This window comes from Mesoplodon bidens, assembly GCF_964165515.1.
Source record: "Mesoplodon bidens genome assembly, chromosome: 16".
Taxonomy (NCBI): Eukaryota; Metazoa; Chordata; class Mammalia; order Artiodactyla; family Ziphiidae; genus Mesoplodon; species Mesoplodon bidens.
This window is the reverse complement of record NC_138173.1, coordinates 2,834,623-2,859,837: the sequence shown is the minus strand read 5'-3', so window position 1 is coordinate 2,859,837 and position 25,215 is coordinate 2,834,623. Positions and strand designations below refer to the sequence as shown.

The 25,215-nt window shown below is 37.4% G+C and overlaps 1 protein-coding gene across 1 annotated transcript in view; it reads right to left on the bottom strand.

Annotated features, from left to right (window-relative positions):
- The window catches only part of SNTG1 (syntrophin gamma 1), a 399,274-nt gene that overhangs the window by 63,297 nt on the left and 310,762 nt on the right, over positions 1-25,215 (bottom strand). The window contains exon 13 of the mRNA XM_081258736.1: positions 24,797-24,835. Coding sequence (XP_081114862.1) covers positions 24,797-24,835 — 39 coding nt within the window. The remainder of the gene's footprint in view (positions 1-24,796; positions 24,836-25,215) is intronic.

The window sequence follows — 25,215 nt, the reverse complement described above, 5'->3', positions numbered from 1 at the left end:
TTAAGACATGACACCTCTTTGGTGGCCATTATTTTGCTTGTCATATAATTGGTGACATATTTTTTAAAGCAATGCAAAAATCAGTGTGATGAGAAAATGTGCTCGAGAAACTTATCCTTGATACGTTAGTGTGGATTCAAGGAACTATTTCAAAGAGAATTACACTGTGATATTTTTAATTAATTCTTGCATCTTAAAATACTTTAATTAGACAATAACTTAATATCTAGAAGGAGAGTTATATTTGAATAACTCTTTGAAAAATTAAATAAACTCAACATTGATATGACTCATTTAAATATGTTAGCAAATAGTCCAAATTGATCCTGGGATGTTTTGTCACTTATCTTCCCTTGTCAAAAAGATAAGGCAACCAATTCTGTGTCTTGCTTGGATCAGAGATAAAATAGGAGCCTGTCATTGACTGAAGACTGTACTAATTGCTGTGGTGAAATACAATTTATGAAACCTGTATTGTAAGCCTCTTTCTGCAATTCACTTGCCTCCTGACCTTGGGAAAGTCATTTAACCAAGACTGTATTTTAAGCTCCTCCAAAGTGAGGATGAATTGTTTATATTGGGCCATTAAAACCTAAAAAAGTTTAGCTTATAGACATAACAGAAAGAGAATGCATTGAACAAAATTAACCTTGAGGTCTTTCTCTGTGTAAAATGAGAAAACTAAACTCAAGAATTTATAAAGCCAATTCTAAATTAAAGACTATATATAAACTTATGTTTACGGGGGTGGGGGAGGGGGGAGAGGAGTAAACTGGGAGACTGGGATTGACATATACACACGACTATGTATAAAATAGATCACTAATACGGACCTACTGTATAGCACAGGGAACTCTGCTCAATACTCTGTAATGGCCTATATGGGAAAAGAATCTAAAAAAGAGTGGATATATGTATATATATGACTGATTCACCTTGCTGCACACCTGAAACTAACACAAAGCTTGTAAATCAATTGTATTCCAATAAAAATTAAAAACATAAAGACTTTATAATTGTAATGAATATGACTGTGTAATAAGAAACTTTTATTCATCACAAGTCACCTGAGCCCAAAGCAAGCAAGGATAACATGCTAAGATTTAGAGATAATTTTAGTAATGAAGTTGAAAAATACAGCGAGGTATCCAGAAGGGCTACATATGCTAGGCTTCTTTTCAGGTAAGTATGACCATGTGCCTAGAACCACCAGTGGGTAGGGGGCTGAGGTGATGGGGACCACTTCCAGGCTAGGCTCCTGTATCCTGCCCTTCCAACTGGATGCATTTTGATACCAAGACCCTGGCAGGTGGCGGAGCTACAGGACGAGTTCCTGGATCACAGTGAGGAAAGAATTTGCCTGTCTGTTCAGAACACCTACCTTGGACTGTTAGTGAGAAAAAAATTAACCTTATATTGTGTTTGAGACATCACATTTTTGGTACTCTCTGTTATGGTGGCTTATTCACCTTAACTAATATAACGGTTAGAGAAATGAGTGTTGTTATAATTAATTAATTATTTTCTCAAATGTTAAAAGCATTATTATAATTCTTTAAAATTGCTTTTATGATCTAATGGTATGGGGGTCTATCTCAGGAACCAAGTATAGGTATCTTCTCAAAACTTAGTGTCTTACTTATGCAAATAGAAGACGATGACCACATTAGTTCTTCCTTTCTAAGATGTCATCAAATCCTTATTGGCCACCTAATCTTGCCAGACACCATAAAGGATATGGAAAATGAAGAGATTAATTCATGCAACTAGTACTACTTGAGTCTCCAGATTATCATGGGATCCTGTTCTAGGTGATCACACAGAAGTTTTAAGAGAATCCCTAAGAATCATTTAGAATTTTTGAAGGACTAATAAATCTATTAAAGAGAATAAAAGGTTTTTAAAAAGTGATGCTACCATGCTGCCTGATGGCCCATAGCTCTGCATAATGCCCTTCTCTTAAGTGTACATAGGAAATGATGAATAGCATAGATGCCAATTCCTTAATTATATGGTGACTTTTTATGGTGACGATGAAGAGATATTGCATATGTAATGAAAGCCTCTAATCAGTTGAGTTTAATTGAATCAAAAGGAAAATGATCCTGGAGGAGCTGAATGAGGTAAGCCCTTTAAAGGAGATTGGAAACAGCAGGGACAATGCCCACTGGCCTTAAAGAAGCCAACATGGTGGAGAGAACCATGTGTTAGGAATGGCGGGCAACCTCTAGGGGCCGAGGGTCTCAGAGGACTCCAAGCCTCATGTGAGATAATAGTGGAGGCCAGAACCGTGACTGCAGCTTTGTGAGAGCCAAGCAGAGGATCTGGCAAAGCCAAGCTTGGACTCTTGACCACAGAAACTGTGAGATAATAAGCGTGTGTTGTTTAATCTCACCACACGCATGGTCACTTGCTGTACCACAATGGAAAACTAACACAGATTTTTGTACCAGAAGTAGAGTTCTGCTTTAATAAATACCTAAAAGGTGGGAGCAGCTTGGAATTGAGAAGCAGTGGGTGGAAGCTGGAAAAGTATGGGGTGGAGCACAAGAGGGGGAGCCTAGATCACATTATAAAAGCCTTCGTCAGCTGGAACTGACCGTCAGTAGAAATCTGAACTTGGGGACGCTATCTGCCAAGAGAGCTCAGAAGAAAGTCAGGAACATGTTATTGGAAACTGGAAGACAGTGTAGCAGCAGGAAGCTTGTGGAAACTGTTTCCTGCAGTTAGGCGGAAGAAAAACTGTCAATCATTATACATACCTGGTTAAACACCTACGGAGATTTTCAGCAAAATATTGAAGATGCTGCCTGGTTTCTTCTTGCCTCGAACATAAAATGTGAGAGGAGGGAAGGAAGGGAAGAACTTGGTGAAGAACAATCAGATACAACGAACCAGGGCTTGGCGATTCTGAATATTCTCTGCTTCTCCAGATGCCCAAATACGATAAAAGTCGGGTTCCTGAAATTTTAGCACAGAGGAAATCCTAGGTGTGTGATCTACAACCTTTCCCCCAGATCTTAGAAGGATCAAAACTTCTCACGGAGGGTCCTTTCCAGGGATGAAGAATGTGCTCAGAGATCTCATCAGCTAAACTGGAGGGTCTCTAGAGGTCTTAAGGTTATTGTCTCCAGATATCTCAGCAGAAGGCTGAGAGAGACCTTCTCAGAAAGATCTGTGAAGTTAGCTTTTGTCCTGAAGAGTGAATGCTTTTGAAATCTATGAGAGACCTAGGAATTAGTAAGAAAGCTGTTTCAGCAGAAACACCACCAGCTTGAACCACAGAGGGACAGAGTGAATACAGAATTAAAGGAGCCTCTTGGAATCCCTATGTTCTATTAGCAGGAAGCAGGTGATGAAACGACTCAGGTGCCAACGTGGGTTTCCTTTCATGAAAAAGGAAAGAGTGATTCCGAGGACCAGGAGTCCAGAGGGTGGAGTCAGGGGCGACAGAGCCTGCAGCAGGCTCCATGATAGAAAGCAAGGAGCATTTCTTCCCTTTCTGTCATTCTTCCTTATGAAACATTATGGGCACCCCCTTCTCATCCCCCAAGTGAACCAAGAACAGTGCTGACTATTCACCGGGTTTCTCCCCAGCGTGGCTATAAATTTCCCCTCTTTAATGCTCAGTGCAGGGGAATTTCTGTAACTGTGGTCTGAAAAGGGTCAGACCTATCTGCTGCCCCAGCACAAATCTAGCTGCTACAGGGGGACAGACTTGAGGCTGCAGCCAGAGGGCTGGGCAAGGCTGCCCCACCTGAAGGACAGCCAAGAACATCTGATGATGCTTGATTCAGGAGGCTGTTCTTTAATCTGCTTCCCAGTCCTCTGCCTGGAACCTCATCTCAAATTCTCATTAACAGGCAATCAACGTGTTTGCTGCAGAGGTGCACGGACTTCTTTCAAATCTAATTAATCCTCCTTCTTCTACCAAAAAGCCATGTTTCTGTCAGCATCTCATCCTCACTGCAAATCGCTGTGAACCAGAAAGGGTGTGAGGTTTTGCAAAAGCTCCTGAGCTCTCACGGGTTTATGGATGCTGGCAGAAGACATTATATTCTTAGGACAGAGACAAAGGACTTTATCAACATGGCACAGCAAACACCATGAGTATCAGCATATTTGTGTCAGATGTGTCTGCACACAATGGGTTGCATTGCATGCGAGGATCCCTGAGTTTAGGAAACCTGAATCTTTTATAATGGGCTGTAGGCACAACTCCCCTTTGCTCTGGAGGGAGATATTATCTCTACCTTCCAAGACGTCCAAATGGAAGGTAAGAAAATCTTCCCTTGGTTCTGAGGGAAACACTATCTCCATTTTCTAAGTCTGTTTTCTATGTAAACACCCTTGAAAAAATAGTCTGAAACAAAATGTGTGCTCAGAGACCTGCAGAAATGCAAAAGGGCCAAAGAGAATGTCCCCCAAAGCATGGGCACCTTTCCCATGATGCTCGGGCTCTGTCCTTTCCTTGATCTGGAAGGTCTATTTCCTTGAGTCTTCAAAGGAAACATGACATGAGCTGCAGCCCTTATTTTGAAGATGCATTTCCTTCACATGTCACGGGGTACCTCTGATGCCTGATACAATGATCACTTTTCACTTGAAAATCACGTCTTCCTAGCCTTCATTAGCAAAAAATGATTCCTTCCCTTGTCGATTTGTCCAGCTACACACAGTTCTTTTTACCTTGGAAGCTGTCCTACCTTGACCTCCATAGACGCAAAACCACAACACACACACGCCACAGACAACTTGACTTTATATTCTCCTCTTTGACAATTGCCTACCTGCTTCACTCCACTAAGACCTTGCTTCTCATACTTAACTTTTGAATCCTTAGCTCACCCTCTGTGTTTATGTTTTAGCCCAGTTCTCACTGACAACCCTTCTCTTCCCCAGCTCTGGTGTCTCAGTAGCGCCTGTCTGACTCAGACGGGCTTGCAGTCCTCCCACCTGGGACTCAGCTCGGGAGGACAGCTGCCACCCACCTCATTTGGGGCCTGCAAGTGAACACAAATAGCATCAACCTCCGTTTGCTGTAAAACCATGATTTCTTTTTGAATGTGACAGTCTTCTTCATATTTTTAGCTTTGGGTTTGTATATATTTTACTGGTTTTACAATATTTGGCCCTGAGTTATTCATGAGAGGAAGAGCACACCAAATATATTTTTCTTAAGCTAATAAAAGATAATAAAGTATAAGACATGATATTTATCATTTTATAACATATTCCTCCATTTCCCGAGCCTATATCTACTTTTTGCAGCTAGAAGGTAACTATAAATATAATTTAATGGACAGTTTTGCATTTTGAGCTGTTTTGTTCTTCAGGTGAAAAATACTGTAATGAAAAATACTGCAAACAGTGCAGTATTTCTGTTTGAAGTGAGTTTGTTTCAAAGTATTTCTTAATGATGAATCATTTAACATATTAGCCACATCATCTGGGTTATACTCTAAGGCTTCAAAGGCACTAGAAACGAGTCCAGTAAAATACAGTGGACGGGAGAATTGGGTTAGTGCCTATACTATCAAAACTGGTAGGAAGGGAATTCTGGCAATAAAGCAGGTTTCTGCAGTGCATGCACTATGGAGCAAAAAGTCAATCCATTAAACCCCAAATGGGATGAATGATTCTCTGACGGGAACATTCTTGCTGTGCTTTTCTGCATCATTAATCACTTAAATCTTCTTTCACATACCAGGGGAAAAGGATTATACAGTTTGGTCAATTAAATCACCCTTAAGGAAGTGATAAAGGAAGCAAAATATAGCAGTTGTTCTATCCACGTATATTTAAAAACAAAAACATTTGCACCTTCTGGGCTTGTCTTTACGTATCCTTTGCTAACTTCCCCTTTTAACATGTAATACCCCCTTGAGTAAACTTTTTGGTTATGGGATTCAGAGCCACTCATTGTTATCATAATTTGATGCTGTCTACAAAATGTTAAAAACTGTTCCAAAATATCGAAAGACTACTACTTGGGCAACCATACAAAGTGTGTTCTAGTTAAACTAGATTCATAATATAGTGGGCACCACGATGGATGAGTATGAAGAAAATGACGTTAAAGAAAATGTATTAACTTGCAAAGTATGTGTGTCCACTCACTTTACTACAAGGAAATAAAACTCTCTGGATTTCTCAGTGCTCCTATAAAAAAGCCCTAGCTCCTGAGACAAGGAAATGTCTACAGAAAAAGACAAGAATGTTAGAATGCTTGTCTTTACTTTTATTAGAAATATTTTTCTTTTCATATACCTTGAGAATTAGAACTGGAGCGATTTCTCTAGTTACTTGTTCTCATCTGAACTGAAAGGATAATAAAACTTGCTTTACCTCCCTGAGAGGCTGAATGGTTATGGCCAGACAGTTGCCGGCTAAGGCGCCGGGTGCCAGGGAGACTGGGTGGCTCTCTCCCTGGACACATTCATTTCAAAGAGAAGGAGGCCCAGGGCTTGGAGACTCTGAGTCATGTAATTCAGAGACACCTGGGTTTATCTGACCCTTGGAGTGACATTTACATTTTAAAAGGTTAGGTGGACACCCAGGGCTCTTTCCATCCTGCCTCAGAAGGACAGGTTGTCTCTGTCTCCTTCTAGCAGTTGGGGGCAGTGGTTTCACGGCCCTGTGTAAGCAGAGAAGCACCTGCTCCCCCATCTGTCTTCCGGGGCGTAGCCACCACCAGGTGTTCTCATCGCATCCCCTGCAGTCTGGGTGCGGTCACTGACACTGATGTTCCTTTGGCTGAAGAGCTGGTTGTGAGAATCAGTGAAGAACTTTTCCCCATGACCCAGGTGCCTCATGTTTCTGCAATCTTAATATATATATAAAGCACATAACCTTGTAAGTGGAGCAGCATCTCAGACTTTTTGCCATTCTTGACAAAGCTGATATATTTACTATGTGCCAGACATAAAGCTGAGCTATTTATACCTATTAAATCACATCATACTTTAAAACAACTGGTTTACAGATAAAGCAACTAGAAGACAGGGCTTAGGACAACCACCAAGGACACTCACCCAGTAAGAAGTGTGGAAATAAGAAGTTTGGTTGCAGAACCCCAAACCCTTGGTTAGATACCATGCGGCCCTTACTATCACACCTGGTAATGGCCAGGATTTGGAAGCTCAAGGCTGACAACTTCTGTCTTCTGGTCTCCTCTTGAAACCTTAAACTAAGTTAACTCCACCTTTCTCTCCCTTTCAAGGAGATTTAACCTTTGATATTCTTCCTTTATCACTCAAAGATACAGATATAGACATAAATTAAGATTTCAAGCCTCATCTTTTATTTTATAGTCTTGCATATATTTATATATCTGAAACTATGAAAATAATCTAAACCTTTCACAAATTCCTACTTAGCTTTTATCATTTCTGATTTCTCACCAACAACAAGCCTAAGGGAAACTGAACCTTGAAAATAATTTTTAAAATATTCAGACATTAGAGAAAATCAACTGATTTATCAATTGAAAAAACAAGCAGCTACTTCCCATGCTTGGGCCCTGGACTGGGTGGTGAGGTCACATGGAATAATAATATCAGAAGAGCTCTGACAGTTGTTTCCTTTGACACGGCAGCTAAGTCCATCAGACAGTATAGCTCCCTGGCATTTTTGGATGATGAAATGTGCCCATTACAGTATAGCATGCTAAAAAGCAGAGAGAATAAGGAATCTGCACTTCCTATGAGCACAGGTGATGGCCAATCAACACGGCTCTGAAGGCACAAATGTAGTGCTTTGTGTGGCTCTTACAAAGTGGGGAGAGCAGACCAGTGCTGAGACGAGTCTTCTGTGAGCAGGGAATTCGGGTCTGATTTTAAGCCTTCAGTCATTCTCTCAGCATACAGAGATGATGCATAGCATTGATGACACAGTTAAATAACTTCCCATCATGAGAGGCACACAGGATTATATTAGCAAACATGGTATCACACACACACACACACACACACACACACACGCATGCACAGAATTTTGAAATGTTTTTTTTTTTTTCCTAACCAGCATGTTGCATTAACTCTCTGGGTATGGTCAGTAAGGATTTGTTGTGTTACCACTGTTTCAGGAAAGTTTCTTTATGTCTGCTAGAGCTGTCTCCTCTGCTACAGGCTGGACCAGGAAAAATTCACTTCATTTAAAGGAACACCCATAGTATCTCTTTAAACTTAATAAAAGATAAGGGAGATGATGAACAGACACTCTCATTTCAAGATAAAGAATATGTAATTTGATTGCAATCAAAATTTAAATTGTGATGAAAATTTGCATGAATTAAAGAAATTTAAAAAAACATCTCCCCTGTATAACAAGAAAAGTAGGTAAATCTAAAGACCACAGGGAAGATCGTAAAGCAAGAGGGAGAAAGAAACAGCTGGTTTATCTCAGAAGAGAAGTGGAAAAGATATTACTTCACAGAAATGAAGATGGAATTGAAACATACTGTCAAAATAGACATTGCCAACAACTCAACTAGGAGTGGAGGACAGGACTGAGAAAACAGGAGAAATAAAGTAGAAATGGATGAAGAACATAAAAGATTCAGTAGAAAATGGCAAGTATGGAGAAGAAGTAAAGGACACTCAGTATGGACACCATTTGTGACCCTGAATAAGAGAAGAACAAGCAATAGGAAAAAAATATAAAGATATATTTAAAGAAAAGTTTGCAAAATGTACAATTATTTGAATCTACCAGTTAAAAAGACACACTGTGTTCCAGGAATAATTGCACTGGAAGAGTCCATCTTGAGGCCTAATTTGATAAGCTACTAAACTTCAAAGAAAATGAGAGGTTCTTTCAGTCTACTTGACCAGGTCAAAGAAGAAGCTGCCTTAGGGAAAAAAAAAAAATCAATTTAGCCTCAGTCACCTCGACTGAAAATTTTAACCCAAGAAGACAGTGGAGTAGTGCTCTGATAGAAAAAAAAAAAATGCGAACTTTCTACCACTACCAACATGCTATTCAAGAATAAAGGGCGCAGTTTAAAAATTCTGAACATGTACAAACAAATGGAAAAATTATTCCCCAGAGAGTTTCCTATAGAAAATACAAGAAGGTAACTTTCTGCCTGCCAGAGAAATGAGATGAATAGAAAAAACAAACATAGATGGTGCTGGTAGTAGAAACCATACAGTCTGTAGAAAACCAGACTAAAATTGGATTGGCAGTTATTGTTACAAAAGAGAATTTAAATGTTGAAAATGAAAAAAGTGAAATGAAAATGAATAAGAATAGCTGGCAGTAGTCGGGGAAAGGGGACCACCAGTAGCGTAATTATGCTAATTTCATCATCTGCTATAACCAGTTATCAAAACATGTCATTTAGTACTAAAAATCAAGTACTTATGAAATAAATATACTAAAAATATAAAGTAATTTACTGAAGAAGGGTCATGAAGAAAAGAAAAAGTAAGACGTATGCATTCTCTTATTTGTCAAATTAGGGATTATATAGCTCATATCTAGTGAAAGGGAGAATGATTGTAAATTAGAGGATTATAGTAAGGTAGACCTTTCTCAGCTAAAAGTAGGAACATGCAGGGAGTATTAAATAATACAATTTATTCATTAAAACCAATAAAAATATGACTGTAGAATTAAATCTCACATCTCTTATTTTAATTACTATAATTACTATAAATTTATCTATTAAAAGAAGATGTCTGCCATATTAGTTCACTAAGCAAAACAAAACTATGTAATATGTACAAAAATATGTAAAAAGTGATTTAGGAAAGTTGTAAATAAAAAGATGAGCAAAGGCAGACATGCTAGCCAGAAGGAATAAAATAACAGAAATGAAATATAAAATACCTACTTATATCAGAAAAAAGTGGAAAAAGGGAAAAAAGCATCATGTGAGGCTAAGACAGGCACTTCAGAATAATAAAATGTGTAATCTATCACAAATAACAAATAAGAAAACATCAACATCAATAATGGGAAATAACGGGAAAGATGAGAAGAAATAAACTGACGCTTTGATTTACATTTTCTTTCCATGGCAGATCTAGTGGGTAAAACCCAAGTAACGACATAGGAGACTGTGTCCTTTCTTCCACTCCAGGAACATATTTTACTAGATTTCTGTTGTGTAATCTTCACTTGCATTGCTGCCTGTCACCTACTTTGACATGCAGTCAATAACAGCCCATAACTAATACTCTCAGCATACTTGTGAAATACTTTGACAAATTGACACAGAATATATAGTAAAAGGAGGTTGCTGTGCAAAGGAAATCCGATACACAGAATTCTTGTGAGCGTGGGAATGCTCAGATGTATTTCTAGGAAGTTTCTGAATCTAGAAGAATAACCTGGAAAAGTGTGTGCTCTCACACAGGCCAGCCTGGGTTTGAATTCTGGTATCAGAAGAGACATTGAACAACGAGGTGACTGTCTGGAACTGAGTACCGGCTAAAGGGAGTGTTTGGACTCCACTGCCACAGTGATACTCAGGAGAAGGAAGATATGAGGCATCTGTTTTCTAAAAGAAGGTTTAAAAAATAACTAATACACATGTACTCCTATCCCCATCCTAGCTATAAGAATCATATCTAAGCATATAAGAACACCCTGGTCACTTTTAACAATTTTATGGCTAATCTGGATGAAAGCAGAAAATATTCTAATCAAAATGCAGTGGCAAGAAGTTGGGAATATCAGCTAATACACTGGCGTGGAGAAGCAGATACAAGTACTTTTTGTCAGAGTGAAATAAACAGATGGAATTTAAGACAATTAAATGTGAAAGTATTCACTTACTCTTAAAATGTTCACTACATGAGTAAGAGTGGGGTAAGCTACAATGGCAATAGTTTTGAAAAAGATAAGTAGTTGTCTGAAAGATTAATATAAGTAGATGATTTCATGTGTCAGAAGTGTTGACTTTATTCTCCACCATATTCATTAAATATAATGCTTACAACAAGGGGAGTAACAGACCTCTTGCGACCTATGTGGTCTGATATACTTGAAACAATGAATGCCGAGTAATTTAGATGGATTCACATTTCTGGGGTCCAGTACTTAGTCATGTCAGTAACTGTAATTCTACTCAAAATCCTTTACCTCCATGACGTTGGGGTCCCCCACATCTGCAAGGTGGGGTCAGAGAACTTAACACTTGCGTGTGACGTGGAATTAAATAGGATAAGTTAAGAGCTTAGGAATAGACCATGGTTATTGTCATTATTCTGGAATCATAGTTTAATAGGGAAATGGATCAATTAAAGTATGCTCAGAAAAGTTCAACAAAAATGTTGAAGATTCTGGAAAGCAAGTGGCAAATTAAACAGCTAAAGAAACTGAGTATGTTTAGGTCATAGAAGAAAAGACCTAGAGGAAGAAATATGTCTTTGATTATATGAAAGTCTCCACAAAGAAGAGAGAGAAAACTTTGTGTCCTCCAGAGGACACCATGGTGTCACTGAGTAGATAGTGCCTGGAACGTGACTTCCTGTCATTTTAAGGAAACTTTTAAATAATGAACTTTGTGAATAGGAAGGGCTAACTTACAAATAAAGGGAGTTAGGTATGAAATAAGTCTCATTAGCTAGAAATAGAGGATCAGGTTACACAACACGGAAGGTCTTCCTCAGGACTAGAATCCGATAGCTCAATAAAGTGGTATCAATACTGCTTCGGAGGACTTAAGCTCAAAACCATTAAACTTTCTAAGAATAAGTACTACCATGATAACTCTCTTAACTGGCTTTCACCTCATTCTCTCAGAGAATTTCGAGTATCACATTCCCTCTCCCAGACTTAAAATGACCTCCAGGGCCATTTTGCTCATCCCAGAGAAGCTGACCAGTTGATATGCAGCCAGAGTGACCCTGAGAAGAAACAGAGATTCTTGATATGTGAGCAGATGAAACATTCCTTCAGAGCTGCAAAACAGAGTTATCAAGGCTACTTGCTATTCTTGGCGAAGAGAAGTGGTTTCCTGCCAGAGGTGAGGAACTCAATTATCACACAAAAGGAGAGAAAATACATGGATTCTAGTGTGAGGCACTGACATTCAAATGGCAACAGCTTCCACGCTAACGTGGCTGCAGGGAGCTACTTTTATAACAAATGTTGAGGGTGGTTCAGTGAGATATAACCATATATATATATACTTATAACCATGAACATCATCGCTGACTCAGTATTTCTACTGTTAGCAATTTTCTAAGGAAATTATCAGAAATTCATATGAACAAGCATACACAAGGCTATTTATTGAATCAATATTTGGGAGGGTGAAATAGAAAAATTAATTTATATTAATAGAAGGTTGCACCTACATACTTTGATAGAACCACTGAAAATGAGATTTTGAAAGAATATAGGAAAAGCTCACAATAAGGCAATTGACTATAATTTTTAAAGTTATGAGAAAAATAAAATCTCGAGTAAATATTACATAATGTATGATATATACACAAAATGCATATTAATTTTTTAAACATGATAAGATCTGTATGTTGAGATTATGAGACCCATATTTCTTTTTTCTCTTTTGAAGTATTTTTCAATTTCTCATAGTGAAAACATTTATTTTTAAATAGTTACATAAAAATTATTTTAACTATTTCTTTTTATAAAGAGAGAAAAATTGTGAAAAGCCGGTATATATTTTTATGTTAAAATGATGTGGGGCTTCCCTGGTGGCACAGTGGTTGAGAGTCCGCCTGCCGATGCAGGGTACATGGGTTCGTGCCCCAGTCTTGGAAGATCCCACATGCCGCGGAGCGGCTGGGCCCGTGAGCCATGGCCGCTGAGCCTGCACGTCCGGAGCCTGTGCTCCGCAACGGGAGAAGCCACAATAGTGAGAGGCCCGCATACCGCAAAAAAAAAAAAAAAAAAAAAAAAAAAAAAAAGATGTGAAGAATGGCAGTTTGTGAAAATTCTGAAAGTGTTTGTGTGGAGCAGAAAGGGGCAAATCCAGGACACAAACAAAGGAAAGTGCATTTCTTGATTACTGTATTGAATATTTTCTTTTATATTCTGTAACTTCATGCTTATGAGATACTCAGATGTTTTAATACAATTAAATTATATCTAAAGAGGAAATAAGTTATTGTAAGCCTAAAATAATTGTAATTTAATTTTAATTAAAGTTCAGATAGGATTCGATGCTACAAGTTTGAGGATTCGAAAGCATTTTGGGGAATGCAAAGCATTGGATTAACAAATAACTTTATTTAAACAATGAGATGAAAGTGAATACTTATATATGTTATCAAAAATTTTGACTTAAATTTGTACTTATTCTCTATTAGTTCTATTTACTGCTAACAAGAAAAACCTTGAAATGTTTGATTTAATAATTCTAAGGATTGTTGAATTGTAAACCTTGGATTAGAAGTGTTGTTATAGGAAGCTATATTTTCGGGGATTTAAAATATATTGTAGGAACAGTATGTGTTTACTTAAAGTAGTATGTGAAGCTTGCCATTTATTGTCTTGTTAAAACTAACTCACTGACTAGAACCTCACTGTCTTATTTTATGGCACAAAAGAGATGTAAATTACACTGAAGTTGCTCTTAAAATTATGATTATAGGTTATGAAATGTATTCTCTAACAAATATTAAAATTTATACTTTTTTCAATTCCAGTGAAAACAACCTAACTTTACATTTTAAAGAACACACTAAATCACAAATAAGCAGGAGGAAGGAATAATAAAGTTTGGAGCAGAGACAAACAAAATAGAGAATAGGAAAACAACAGAGAAAACCAACAAAGCCTACAGTTGGTTCTTCTAAAAGATCGACATAATTGATAAGTATGTGCTATAGTGATGAAGCAAAAAGAGAGAAGATTCAAATAAGTTAATCAGAAATGAAACGGGGCCGTTACTACCAATTTGACAGAAATAAGAAGTGTTATAACAGAGTACCATAAATAATTGTAGGCGGGTACATTGGATAACATAGGTTAAATGGGATAATCCCTAGAAACACACAAACTGCCAACACTGGATTGTGAAGAAACAGAAAATCTGAAGAGACCTGTAAATAGTAAGGAGACTGAATCAGGAATCAAAACCTCCCCAAAGAGACAAGTTCAAGACAAGATGGCTTCACTGGTGAATTCTACGTAAGATTTAAAAAACATGAGCACCAATCTCTCTCAAATTCTTCCAAAAAATTGAAGAGGAGGGAATACCTCCATTCTATGATGATAGCATTACCCTGATATGAAAGCCAGATAAAGAACCTATAAAAAAAAAGAAAACTAAATACTGATACTTTGATGAATTACAGATTTAAAAATCCTCAACAAACTACTAGCAAACAGAATTCAGCATCGCATCAGACCTACCTGAGAGGCTGCTTCCTGCTACCTCCGTGAAAACCCTAGTGACTTTTTTCTACCTTTTCACTCACATATTTAACACTTGATATCTAGCTAAAATTCTGTACATTAAAGCCTCTCTGTTCAAATAACTGGAGTGGCTTCTGCCTCTTGATCGAACTCTGAATGATGTTTTCTTGTAGACTTTGCTGTTATTCAGAGTGAATGGAAGCTATTGGCGGGTTCTTGTGAAATGAGGATTTCTCATCAGTGAGTGATCTGACATACATCAGAAACCACTTTTCAAGTCGCTATAAAAGGTTTAGCAGAAGAGCTTCTCCACATGGAAACCCGAAGAGGCTTTAATTGAATTGCCTTAAACTGTCAAAACAAAAAAAGCTAACAAGGGTTTATTTCTCTTTTCCTTCTTCCAGCCACAGCTGCATCTGCTCCAGATCCCCTTCCTTCTAATGTATTAGCATAGAATATTTAATATGTAGTAACTTCTAAATATACTACATCATTTTATCTAGAGGAAACTTCTCCCCAACATCTCTATTTATCTTTAAACATTACATTACCATAATTCTTTAAGCTTTTTATTAAGTGCTAATTTTTTGTTATATTTTGCATATGCTTTGAAACATGAACTGCATTTATTGCTCATGGAACAAATTCTACTATTATACAGAGTGTAAGAAATACAAATCATTTTCATTTAAAAAACCTTAGTTTCTGTCATTACAACTAATCCATATTAAGCATATCCATTTTAGTTATTCTCCTAAATCTGCCTGTTGTTTAAACTGTGATTAAAATCAACTCATGCCTCAGTAGGTAGGATCATGTAATTAAAATGCAAATTTCAGTATAGGTCATTGCTCACTGCATAGTGAAAAATAACTACATGTGTTGTCATGACATTCTACTATATGTCAATTTGTTAGAATATACTTTGAGGCTGGCTTGACAAACTAATTCTCCCTCTAGATTTATAACTCATTTTTGAGGATGAAATCAAAGTTAATGAACCAGAAAAGTTCCACATTTGGTGAAAAAAATTTTTCTTGATTCCTTGCTATGTAAATGGCATGAGTCTCCTGCTATGAGAATTGTAGGCATTCTAATCTAGAAAGAATGAATCTCCTTCAAATTCAATAATATCAAGTGCTGCTTTTCTGTTGTATTTCAGAAATATATTGGCATTTTTTCAAAATATAATTAAGACAAAATTTACTTAAAACTGTAAGAATTGCTATGTCACAAAAAAATCATCTAGATTTTCTTATGTTTGTGTAATAAGTTATATGTGATTATTTTTGTCTTATTTAAAAAATTATTTTCAGAACTTTAAAAATTTTTTTAAATTTTATTTTTGGCTGCATTGGGTTTTCGTTGCTGTGTGTGGGCTTTCTCTAGTTGCGGTGAGCGGGGGCTACTCTTCGTTGCAATGCGTGGGCTTCTCATTGTGGTGGCTTCTCTTGCTGTGGAGCACAGGCTCTAGGCGTGCGGGCTTCAGTAGTTGCAGCACGTGGGCTCAGTAGTTGTGGCTTGCAGGCTCTAGAGCACAGGCTCAGTAGTTGTGGCGCACAGGCTTAGTTGCTCCGTGGCATGTGGGATCTTCCCAGACCAGGGTTTGAACCCGTGCCCCTACATTGGCAGGCGGATTCTTAACCACTGTGCTACCAGGAAAGTCCTTCAATTTTTTAATGTTAATAAATAATATGTACTTTTAAGTTAATAAATAATATCTATACAAATGTTCATTAAAATAAGTCAAACATACAGAATATGTAAAATAAAACATGAAAATTGGATCTTCACTCTCCTCTAGATCTTCACCCTTCTCTGGAGAAATTCGGGGGTAACCATCTAGTAGAAACCACCCTAAATCTTTAAAAGAAATGTTTGCACATAGGCCTAAAAAAGCCGCAACAGATGGATTCATTGTATGGGTGAGTGTTTTATTTTTGAACCTTAATTTCTGCACATGTACACTTATTTGAATATAGTGGTATTATAATCTACAGAGTGACTGTAACAAATTTATGTAATCATTTCTATATTGGTGGGACAATTGTCTTTATCTTTCTATTACATGTAAATTTTTTTCTGCTAACATCCTTTAAAAAAGAAAAACTGTTGAGCCCAATGAAATGTGCAATTTAAATTTTGGTACTTAATATAAAACTGCCCTCCCCAATTTTGTAACCATTCATACTGTCACCAAGAGTATTATATGAGAATGTCTGAAGATTTAAATGTATTAAAGGATTTTATAAGCATTAATACATCAATTAAATCTAATTGATGATATCTGTGCTTCACAAAATATCTGCATTCACCAATTCATTAAGATATGGAGAATATAGCTAAAATTTAGCTTTGTACATTTTCTGTCTTCTTATGTATTTTGCCTGACCATAATGAAATCATAAGCAATTGAATTCACACTATTTAATTTGGATTTTCAAATACATATTGCAATTTATCAATGTACTCTACAAGGGATACCTTCTCGGTAATGAATACAAGAGCTCAGGGAAGATATTCTTTACTTTTGTTGCAAGAGACTCCTTTCGTCTGTTCTAAATCTCCAAATCAAGGCAACATGAACTCAGGACATTGTGAGCCGTCCACACTGCCCTGCAGATCTGCCGTCACCACAACAGGCTTCGCTTCAGCCAAGCTTTTCTTACACTTCCAACTCAGAAAGCACACACTTGAATCACGCAAGACTAACACTTTGAGAGAGGCCTGAGTTTTTGCAATGGTTCTCTCATTACCACCAAACACCCACCCTAGACTCATCTTGCACTTGAATTTTGAAGAAGACATTGCTCCCATTTCCCCAGTTTTTAAACAGGCCCCTTCCCTGTATTAAATGCTTAAGAGCAGCCTCGGAAGCCTTAGAAATCTTGCCAGTGTTTTCTTCCTCTGCACTAGGCTTTCTGACATCACGTTGACTGTTGTTTTAACCTCTCCAGAAAGTGAGTTCTGAGCCTACATCACTTGCATTTATGAGCCACATCTGATCCAAGTTACCTGCTCTCCGTGTGTAACTGAGACCCTCACGGGTGGCCTGGAGTCACTGACCATGACTCACTGCTCTGATGCCCTGGGAGCTCTGCCCTCCTGGACGCCCTTCTAGAGAAGGTTAGGAGTCTTGGCTTCATACTCAGTTAACACAGAGGATGAGTCATATTCACACAACAAGGCGCAGACAACAGATTGCACTCAATGTCACAGACATCCTCACAGATGGTGCGGTGGGCAGTGTCACTGTGTGTCCAGCTTAGGTTTACCAGCTTCCAGCCCACTGTCTACTTCCCAGTATCACATTAATGTCATGTTCAAACCTTTTCTAATATACATTCCAACACAGCAAAGGATTAATGGAAAATGACAAAACAGAATAGCTGACTCTCTCCCCCTGCATAATAGTCAAAATTTAATGCATTCTACAGAGAAATCATTCGAATAAAATCATATATTTATCAACACATGAGTGTATACTATAGATAATTAATATATTATTCAGAACATTTACTAAATCTAAATATATATTTAAACTAAATTTTTTTCCTGTGAGCTAAGAATTTGTAAAATATTCTTTTAAGATCACTATGTTCAAAAGATATTTTAGCTATTATCACGGAGAGAAAAGTTCTCAGAATCTCTTAAAAAGGACAAAGCTTAACATGGTGGCTTCAAAATATAATCTTAAGCGTTTATTTCCATTGTAAATGTCCATCATGCTCTCATTTGTGCTTCAGTATTTTAAGGGTAGCCCGACAGTAAAAAGAAAATTTATTCTATACTGTTAATACAAAATATATTTAATATGGTGTGAAATGAAATAAATACTATACTATAGTCATTTACTTTTTTCCTCTGAAAATAAAATAAATCCCAACAAATTGATTATAATTCAACAGAGAAACCAGACGAATATGGTGCTTGCAGAGCATGCTCTGTGTCTACACTCTCCCCACTGGATCTAAATCCCATCCTTCTACATCATGTCCTCTGTCTGTGGACTTCCACGGACTCCATGAGCAAACTCCCTCATCCTCTTGCTTCCCTCTGGAGTCCTTCTATGAGAGAAACTAGCAGGAGAAAAGAGGGGAGGAAGACAGAGAGGTGAGGGTCCAACCCTGTCCCTGCAGAGGCTGCTAAGTGTTCGCTAGGATGCTGCCCCACAGGATAACACATCGCCTGTCAGGCATCCTTATCTGTACGAATACCCTAATGATTTTTATCACAGCCCCTTCCCTTGCCTCTCCCTTGACAGACACAGATAAACCTTTTCAGTTTCTTAAAAACAGCCTTATGCTTTTGTAAGTAATTCCTTAACTTTAACATCCTCAAATTAGCAGTTTGATTTTTTTGCTTTCTCACAGATTAATAGAAATTATCAAATTTGAAAAACAGAAAATTTTTTTAAAAGACTGAAGAAAATGAAAAGAATTTATAGACCTGTGAGGCCGTGTGAAGCATATCAGCATACATGTGATGACAGTCCCAGAAGGAGGGCAGTGAGAGAAAGGGGGTGATATGATTATTCAAGGACGTAATAGCGAAAAGCTTTAAAAAATCCAGGGAAAACATTAACTTAGAAATCCAAGATAGTCAACACAGTCCAGGTAGAATAAACACAAAGGGATATACACCTAGACATGTCATAAGTCAAACTTCTGAGAGACGTAGACAAGAGAAAATATTGAAAGCAGTGAAACTTTCATCACATAAAGGAAAACTTCAATATGTTTAAGAGCTAACTTTATATTAAAAACTGGATGTCAGTAGACTCAGAATGACATATTCAAAGTATTGAAAGGTACAAACAAAAAAGGTCAACCGACATTTCCTTATCCAACAGAACTATTTTTCAGAAGTAAAGGCAAAATAAAGACTTTCCCAGATAAAGAATTGGGATAATTCATAGCTAGCAGACCTTCCCTACATGAAATATTAAAGGAAGTCCTACAGTATGAAAGAAAATGATGCCAGACAGAAACTGGATCCATAGGAAAAACTAAAGAGCACTGGAAATAGTAAGTATGTTGCTAGTTATAAGTCTTTCTTCTTTCAATAACTTAAGAAAAAACATGAAACTGTTTAAAGCAATAATCGTATCACTGTATTTTTGAATTTAACATATATGTGATATATATGACAATAATAATACAACATAAAGCATTTGAGGTGGATCTGTATTAAAATGCAGCAAAGTTTCCATATAATATCAATATTAGGTCAGTATAAAGTTGAAGTGAATTATGATAATTTAAAGATGCACAATTCAATCTCAAGACCAAATTCTAAAAAAACAATTCAAAACATATAGTTAAAAATCAACATTGGAATTAAAATTCTACGTTAAAAATATGCTTAACATAAATAAGAAACTAAAAAGAAATAGAGAAGATAAAACGACATGAAACAGCTAAAAAACAAATAGCAAAATGGCAGATGTACATCCAAATAAATCAATGATTTTTAAATGTGATTGAGTGAAACAATTTAATGAAATGCAGATATTGTCAGACTGGATAAAAAAATCAAGACCCAACTTTAGGCTGTACGGAATAACATGCTTTAGATTCGCCAGTGCAAAACAGAGTAGAAGCAAAAGATTAGAAAAGGATCTACCAGTAAGACAGTAAATCTTGAGATGAGAAAACAGATTTTAATGTAGAGAAAAAGAAACAGGTCAATCTCAGGATGAGAAAGGTGTCATTATCTTATGAATATATAACAATTATAAATGTCCCTAACAACAGAAACCATTATAATGAAGTAAAATGACATAACTAAAAGAAAAACACCCAATAATGATAGTGGAGATGTGGATATTACCACCATAATAACTGATAGAAGAACTAATCAAAAAGTCAGTAGAAATATAAAGAGACCTGAACAGCACTCTGGCCAGGTGGGCACACCTGACATTTGGAAAATGTCAGGCCATCTCCTCTCAGGCTGGAGTTTGTCCTTCTCAAATTGGAAAGAGGCCAGTTGCTTAAACGTAAAAATAAAAACTTAGTTACTAGAAATAAGCAATGGATTGCTTTCTTCTTTTTACTAATCTTGAACTGTTAAAATCTAAGTACAACACAAATCCTGTAAGCTATTAAAAAAGATTGCTGACTTAGGCTACATAAAACACAAAGGTTAAATTCCCTTCATGTACTGAGTATGCAGTGCTTACAAATAAATACAAAACAATAAGAAGAAAATAGGAACGTTTTCAAAATGTAGAGAAAGACATGAAAGGATATGCCAATGTCACTTAAAGATGCTCAACCTCACAGTAGTATTACAAATGCATCTTAAAAATGGCAAGAACACGTTTCTCCAGTTCTCCAATAGAAAAGACCAAAAGCCAGAGGACATCCAATAAATATGGTGGACAGAGCTGATTCCAGCATATAAAGATGCAAAATAGAATGCAAGAACAAGGACAAACTTAATACACATCTGAGTTCAAAACAAAAATGGAATGTCGTGGTGTGGGAACTGAAGAGGGAAGGAAAGTGAGTGAAGTTTCAGGGAAAGGTGGGGGAAGGCAGGGAGGGACTTAATGCACGAGGGCTTGGGAATGAAACCCTCAGGATGGGAAGGAGACCAGGCTGGACTTCTTCCGAGATGCAGACAGACACTTTACCAGGTTCTTGAGCATCTTCTTGAGGTGCTGTATTCTTGTACAGTAACGTGTAGATGTCACCTTTCATTACACCCTTTATTAAAAATAGTGGCTTACTTATTCCCTGTCAGTAAGCGAATAAGTAAGCCATTCCCTTACTTATTAGGTGCCAATGGCAGCCATTGGCACCTAATGAACTTTCGTGGAGAGTCTTCTAGACTGGTGCCAGGTGAGGTAGCTCACCCTCTTGATGGCGGGTCACTATCCCACTGACGGGATGTGCAGGCTGTTTCGGGTCCCTTGGGGGCGTTGCTCTGGTTCTCCTCATCAGGCTCCGAGGCTGGCGTGGTTCTTTATCTCAAGACGTATGGAAACGCTTAGCCACCGTCTCTCTTCACACACTGGTTCTCACACGTTGTTTCCAGTCTTTCTGCAGAATTTCCCTTTTTTGGAGCTTCTCATTCTAAACTTCAACTCTTACATTATCTTTCATAGTTTCACCCCTTTCTGTATGTGCTGCATTCTGATGATACTCTCAGATATACTATTTCCAATTACATATTTTATCTTCATTTGTTATCTATGCTATTATTCAATTGGTTAATTGATTATAATTTCAAATATACTCATATTTTATTCATTTTTGAACTTCTGTGGGGTTCTTTTGCAAATCCATATTTTTGGACACCATCTCCTGTTCTTGACTTACAGTTTCCACTCCCTTATTTTGTAAAAAAACACGACACATGATAAGTGAAAATAGTTGTGGACTGTTCTTTTTTTTTATTTTTTTATTTTTTTATTTTTTTGGACTGTTCTTTAATGTCCACATTGTGCTTTCCCTTCTAATGGTTTATTTGCTCATATGGTTTATGCGTCTGATTAAAATCTTTTCTTCTGTGAGGTGGTCTTACTGAGAGTCTCATGCCCCCTGGAATGTGAGGGTGTCCCTGAAGAGCTGGTCCCCAGCACTGGCCCCTGCTGTGCACAGTGACTTTTTCCAGTTCCAGATCCCTTTGTGTATTGCTTTTATTTTAATTTCTCTGGTTGGGGTACATGTATCACATGGGTGGCACAAAATCAAAACCAAATCCCATAGGAAGCAGAAGAGTTCTGTTCTAATGTATCTTGGATGATGTCTTTTTGGTTTTGTTTGAGACCTAGAGTATCACAGATATGAGGGGACTTAAATACTTTAACATTATATCTGAGTTATTTAATAAAAAGCATATGTATAAACATACATATTTATATCAAATCTGAGCTTCAGGGAACACTACATGAAAATTAAGTTAGGAAGAAATTTGCGATGAAAGCAACTAGTCCAAGGTAAGAGTCCTGTCTGAGTGCTAAATCTGGATGAGAAATGAGATTATGTATGATTTTCAATTTTTATTCCTTAACGTGGCTCAGATTTTAAGTAGAGAATGTACCTTGATCTCCTAATGCATCGCTCTCACACTACGCAGGTGAGTTTTTCCTGTTATGCATATACATGAATGTTGAACTATAAACTAATCCTATTTCCTGAAAGACTTCATTAACATGGTGGAAAGTAGTGAGGGAAAAATCTATTAACTCCCGCTTTCAGTTTTTAAAGTGCCAAGAAGAATTCACTATAATTTCATAATTGTGAGATACTAAGAGATTTGAAATAAAATTTCACTATAATAATAATATTAAAAGGCTAGCAAATCAAAACCCATAAATGCTTATGCTTATCTGTGTTTATTATGTATGAGTTAGAATATTAAACAGTTTTTATTATGATTTGTTCTATATGCAAGTTTTTTCAGATTCTTATGACTTCGCTCCATGTTATTCAAAACCTAGATCCACGCAGAGGTGGCGAGGACTGTCCCAAGTCACTGAAGGGAGCGTGTAGGAAGTGTTCCATGTTGTTGTCATCATAAATAAAGCATAGCTCTGGTGTAGTCAGGGTTATGGAATATTCACAGTAATTAAATTACACTAAATATTAATACTTCACATGCTGAGGGCCGAAAGGGCAAGGGGAGTGATAACACAAATATTAGAGTCATTTTTTTTTTTTTTTTTTTTTTTGCTGTACGCGGGCCTCTCACTGCTGTGGCCTCTCCCGTTGCGGAGCACAGGCTCCGGACACACAGGCTCCGCGGCCATGGCTCGCGGGCCCAGCCGCTACGCGGCATGTGGGATCTTCCGGGATAGGGGCACGAACCCGTGTCCCCTGCATCGGCAGGCGGACTCTCAACCACTGCGCCACCAGGGAAGCCCTAGAGTCATTTTTAAGGAAACATTCTTCCTTTGTATTTTTGGCAAGAATTCCCCAAATGAGTAGGTCTACACTTTCATATATCTGACTATAAAATGACCCTGTCTAGTCCTGGGCATGGCAGTCTTCCCTCACGGCTGAGGCTTCTATTTGAATAATTTATCCTTAATGACTTTTTCCCTCTGCTTTAGCCCTGTGAAACTGTTAAACTGTTTTTCCCAGATGTCACCTGTGCACTCCCAGCCTCAGAATCACCTGGGACGGGATGGGAGCAACAAAGCCAGTTTCCCAGGCATCATCCCGGAGCTAGTGCATCAGATGCTCTGGGCTGGAGCCTGGTCTTTGCGCCATGAACAAGGCCCCAAACACACCCACACTGCTGTGTGTCTGCCCAGAGCACTAGCTGGCTCAGGTGTGGGGCCTGAGGAGGCATGCCGGGTACCCTGGGCCGCACCAAGGGGAAGACAGGTCAGAGCTGTAGGCGCAGCGCACTCTCCAAGGCTCTGCTCACTCCTAGCTCGGTCACACATGGCTCTGCGGGCAGCCTGGGCCTCGTTAATGATACAACTTATACCAGAACATAAATTCTCTACTGCAAAGAACACACTTAAACATTTAATACACTAATGCAAATAATGGCATATATTAAGAAATTTACATTTGTTATCATTTACTTTTCAAAAATAAACATGTGAGATAGTTAGACTTACACAAATGCTACAGATGAGGGAGCTGAGGCTTAGATAAGAAAAGCAACCTAGTTTTGACAAGCTGAAGATTATTTTTAAAATTTTACCATGGAAATTAACTTCTGCTGGGTGTGCCATTTATGAACCGATATCGCAGGTGTTTAGATTTTGATCAGCGGTTGCAAATTGAGGTTGATGTCAAGTGTCAGAAGTTTGTGTCCAGCCATGGGTTCCCTGCCACCATCACACATGCCAGACAGGGTGACTCTGAGTCCACAAGCTGAACCTGCGCTTCCTTTTCTTATTCTGCTTAATGTTTATATTATGTTTACAGAAGCAATAAAAGTTAGGTTTAGCAAAATAAAATTATAAGTGGAACCAGTTATTTTTATAATCAATTACCTTATTCTAACATCAATTATTAGTCCAATAAGTCAACTAAATCCTTAGCTTGATTAATCGGACACTATTTTCATTCCACACATTAATTTAGCCTCGTTTTCAACACTATCAGCCAATTGTGAAAATTCCCTTTAACTTTTAGGTCAATTAAACATAGGTCTCCCAAGTGATTAAGATACAGTAAAACTGTCTTATGTAAATAGCTGTCAAAGTTCTTCAGCACTGCATTCAGATAAATATAATTGTTTTGTCAAAATAATCTTGACTTAATTCACTTAGCTCAAAAGCTTTTATTAGTATGATTAGAAAAACCAGGTATATTATATAATATGAAAGAAATCTAATAAATTATGTATTTTCCTGAAGATGGCAAATGATAGTACCAATTATTTCCACATAAAACTAAATGCAATCAAGATTATCTTCTGTTAACGTAATAGATAAAATGAAAGAAACATATGACTCGGCTTTGCGAGTGTTTCTCCATCTTACCTGCTGGTTTACAGGAAAGTTTCTGTTGATTTTTCTAATCTGTAATAATAAATAAACAATAAAAGTGAGAACAACGCAAGATCCCCCAAATTTTATGAGAATCTATTTTTAGTGAGTTTATGTAAACTGATACTTACATTGACTTACTAAAATCATTGCATATCTAACACCAATTATGAAAGTTTTTTTAATTTTGACTATCAAAATTATCCCAAATTTCATATAGAAACATTTTGGAAAGTTTTCCATCTAATAATTTTCTCTTTATGAGAAATGAAAAGCCTATGTTTCCATAAAATGTTAAGTGAGAATCTACTGAGAATATGGAATACCTTTGCCGTGTGGCATGCGGGATCTTAGTTCCCCAACCAGGGATCAAACCTGGGCCCCCTGCAGTGGAAGCACAGAGTCTTAACCAC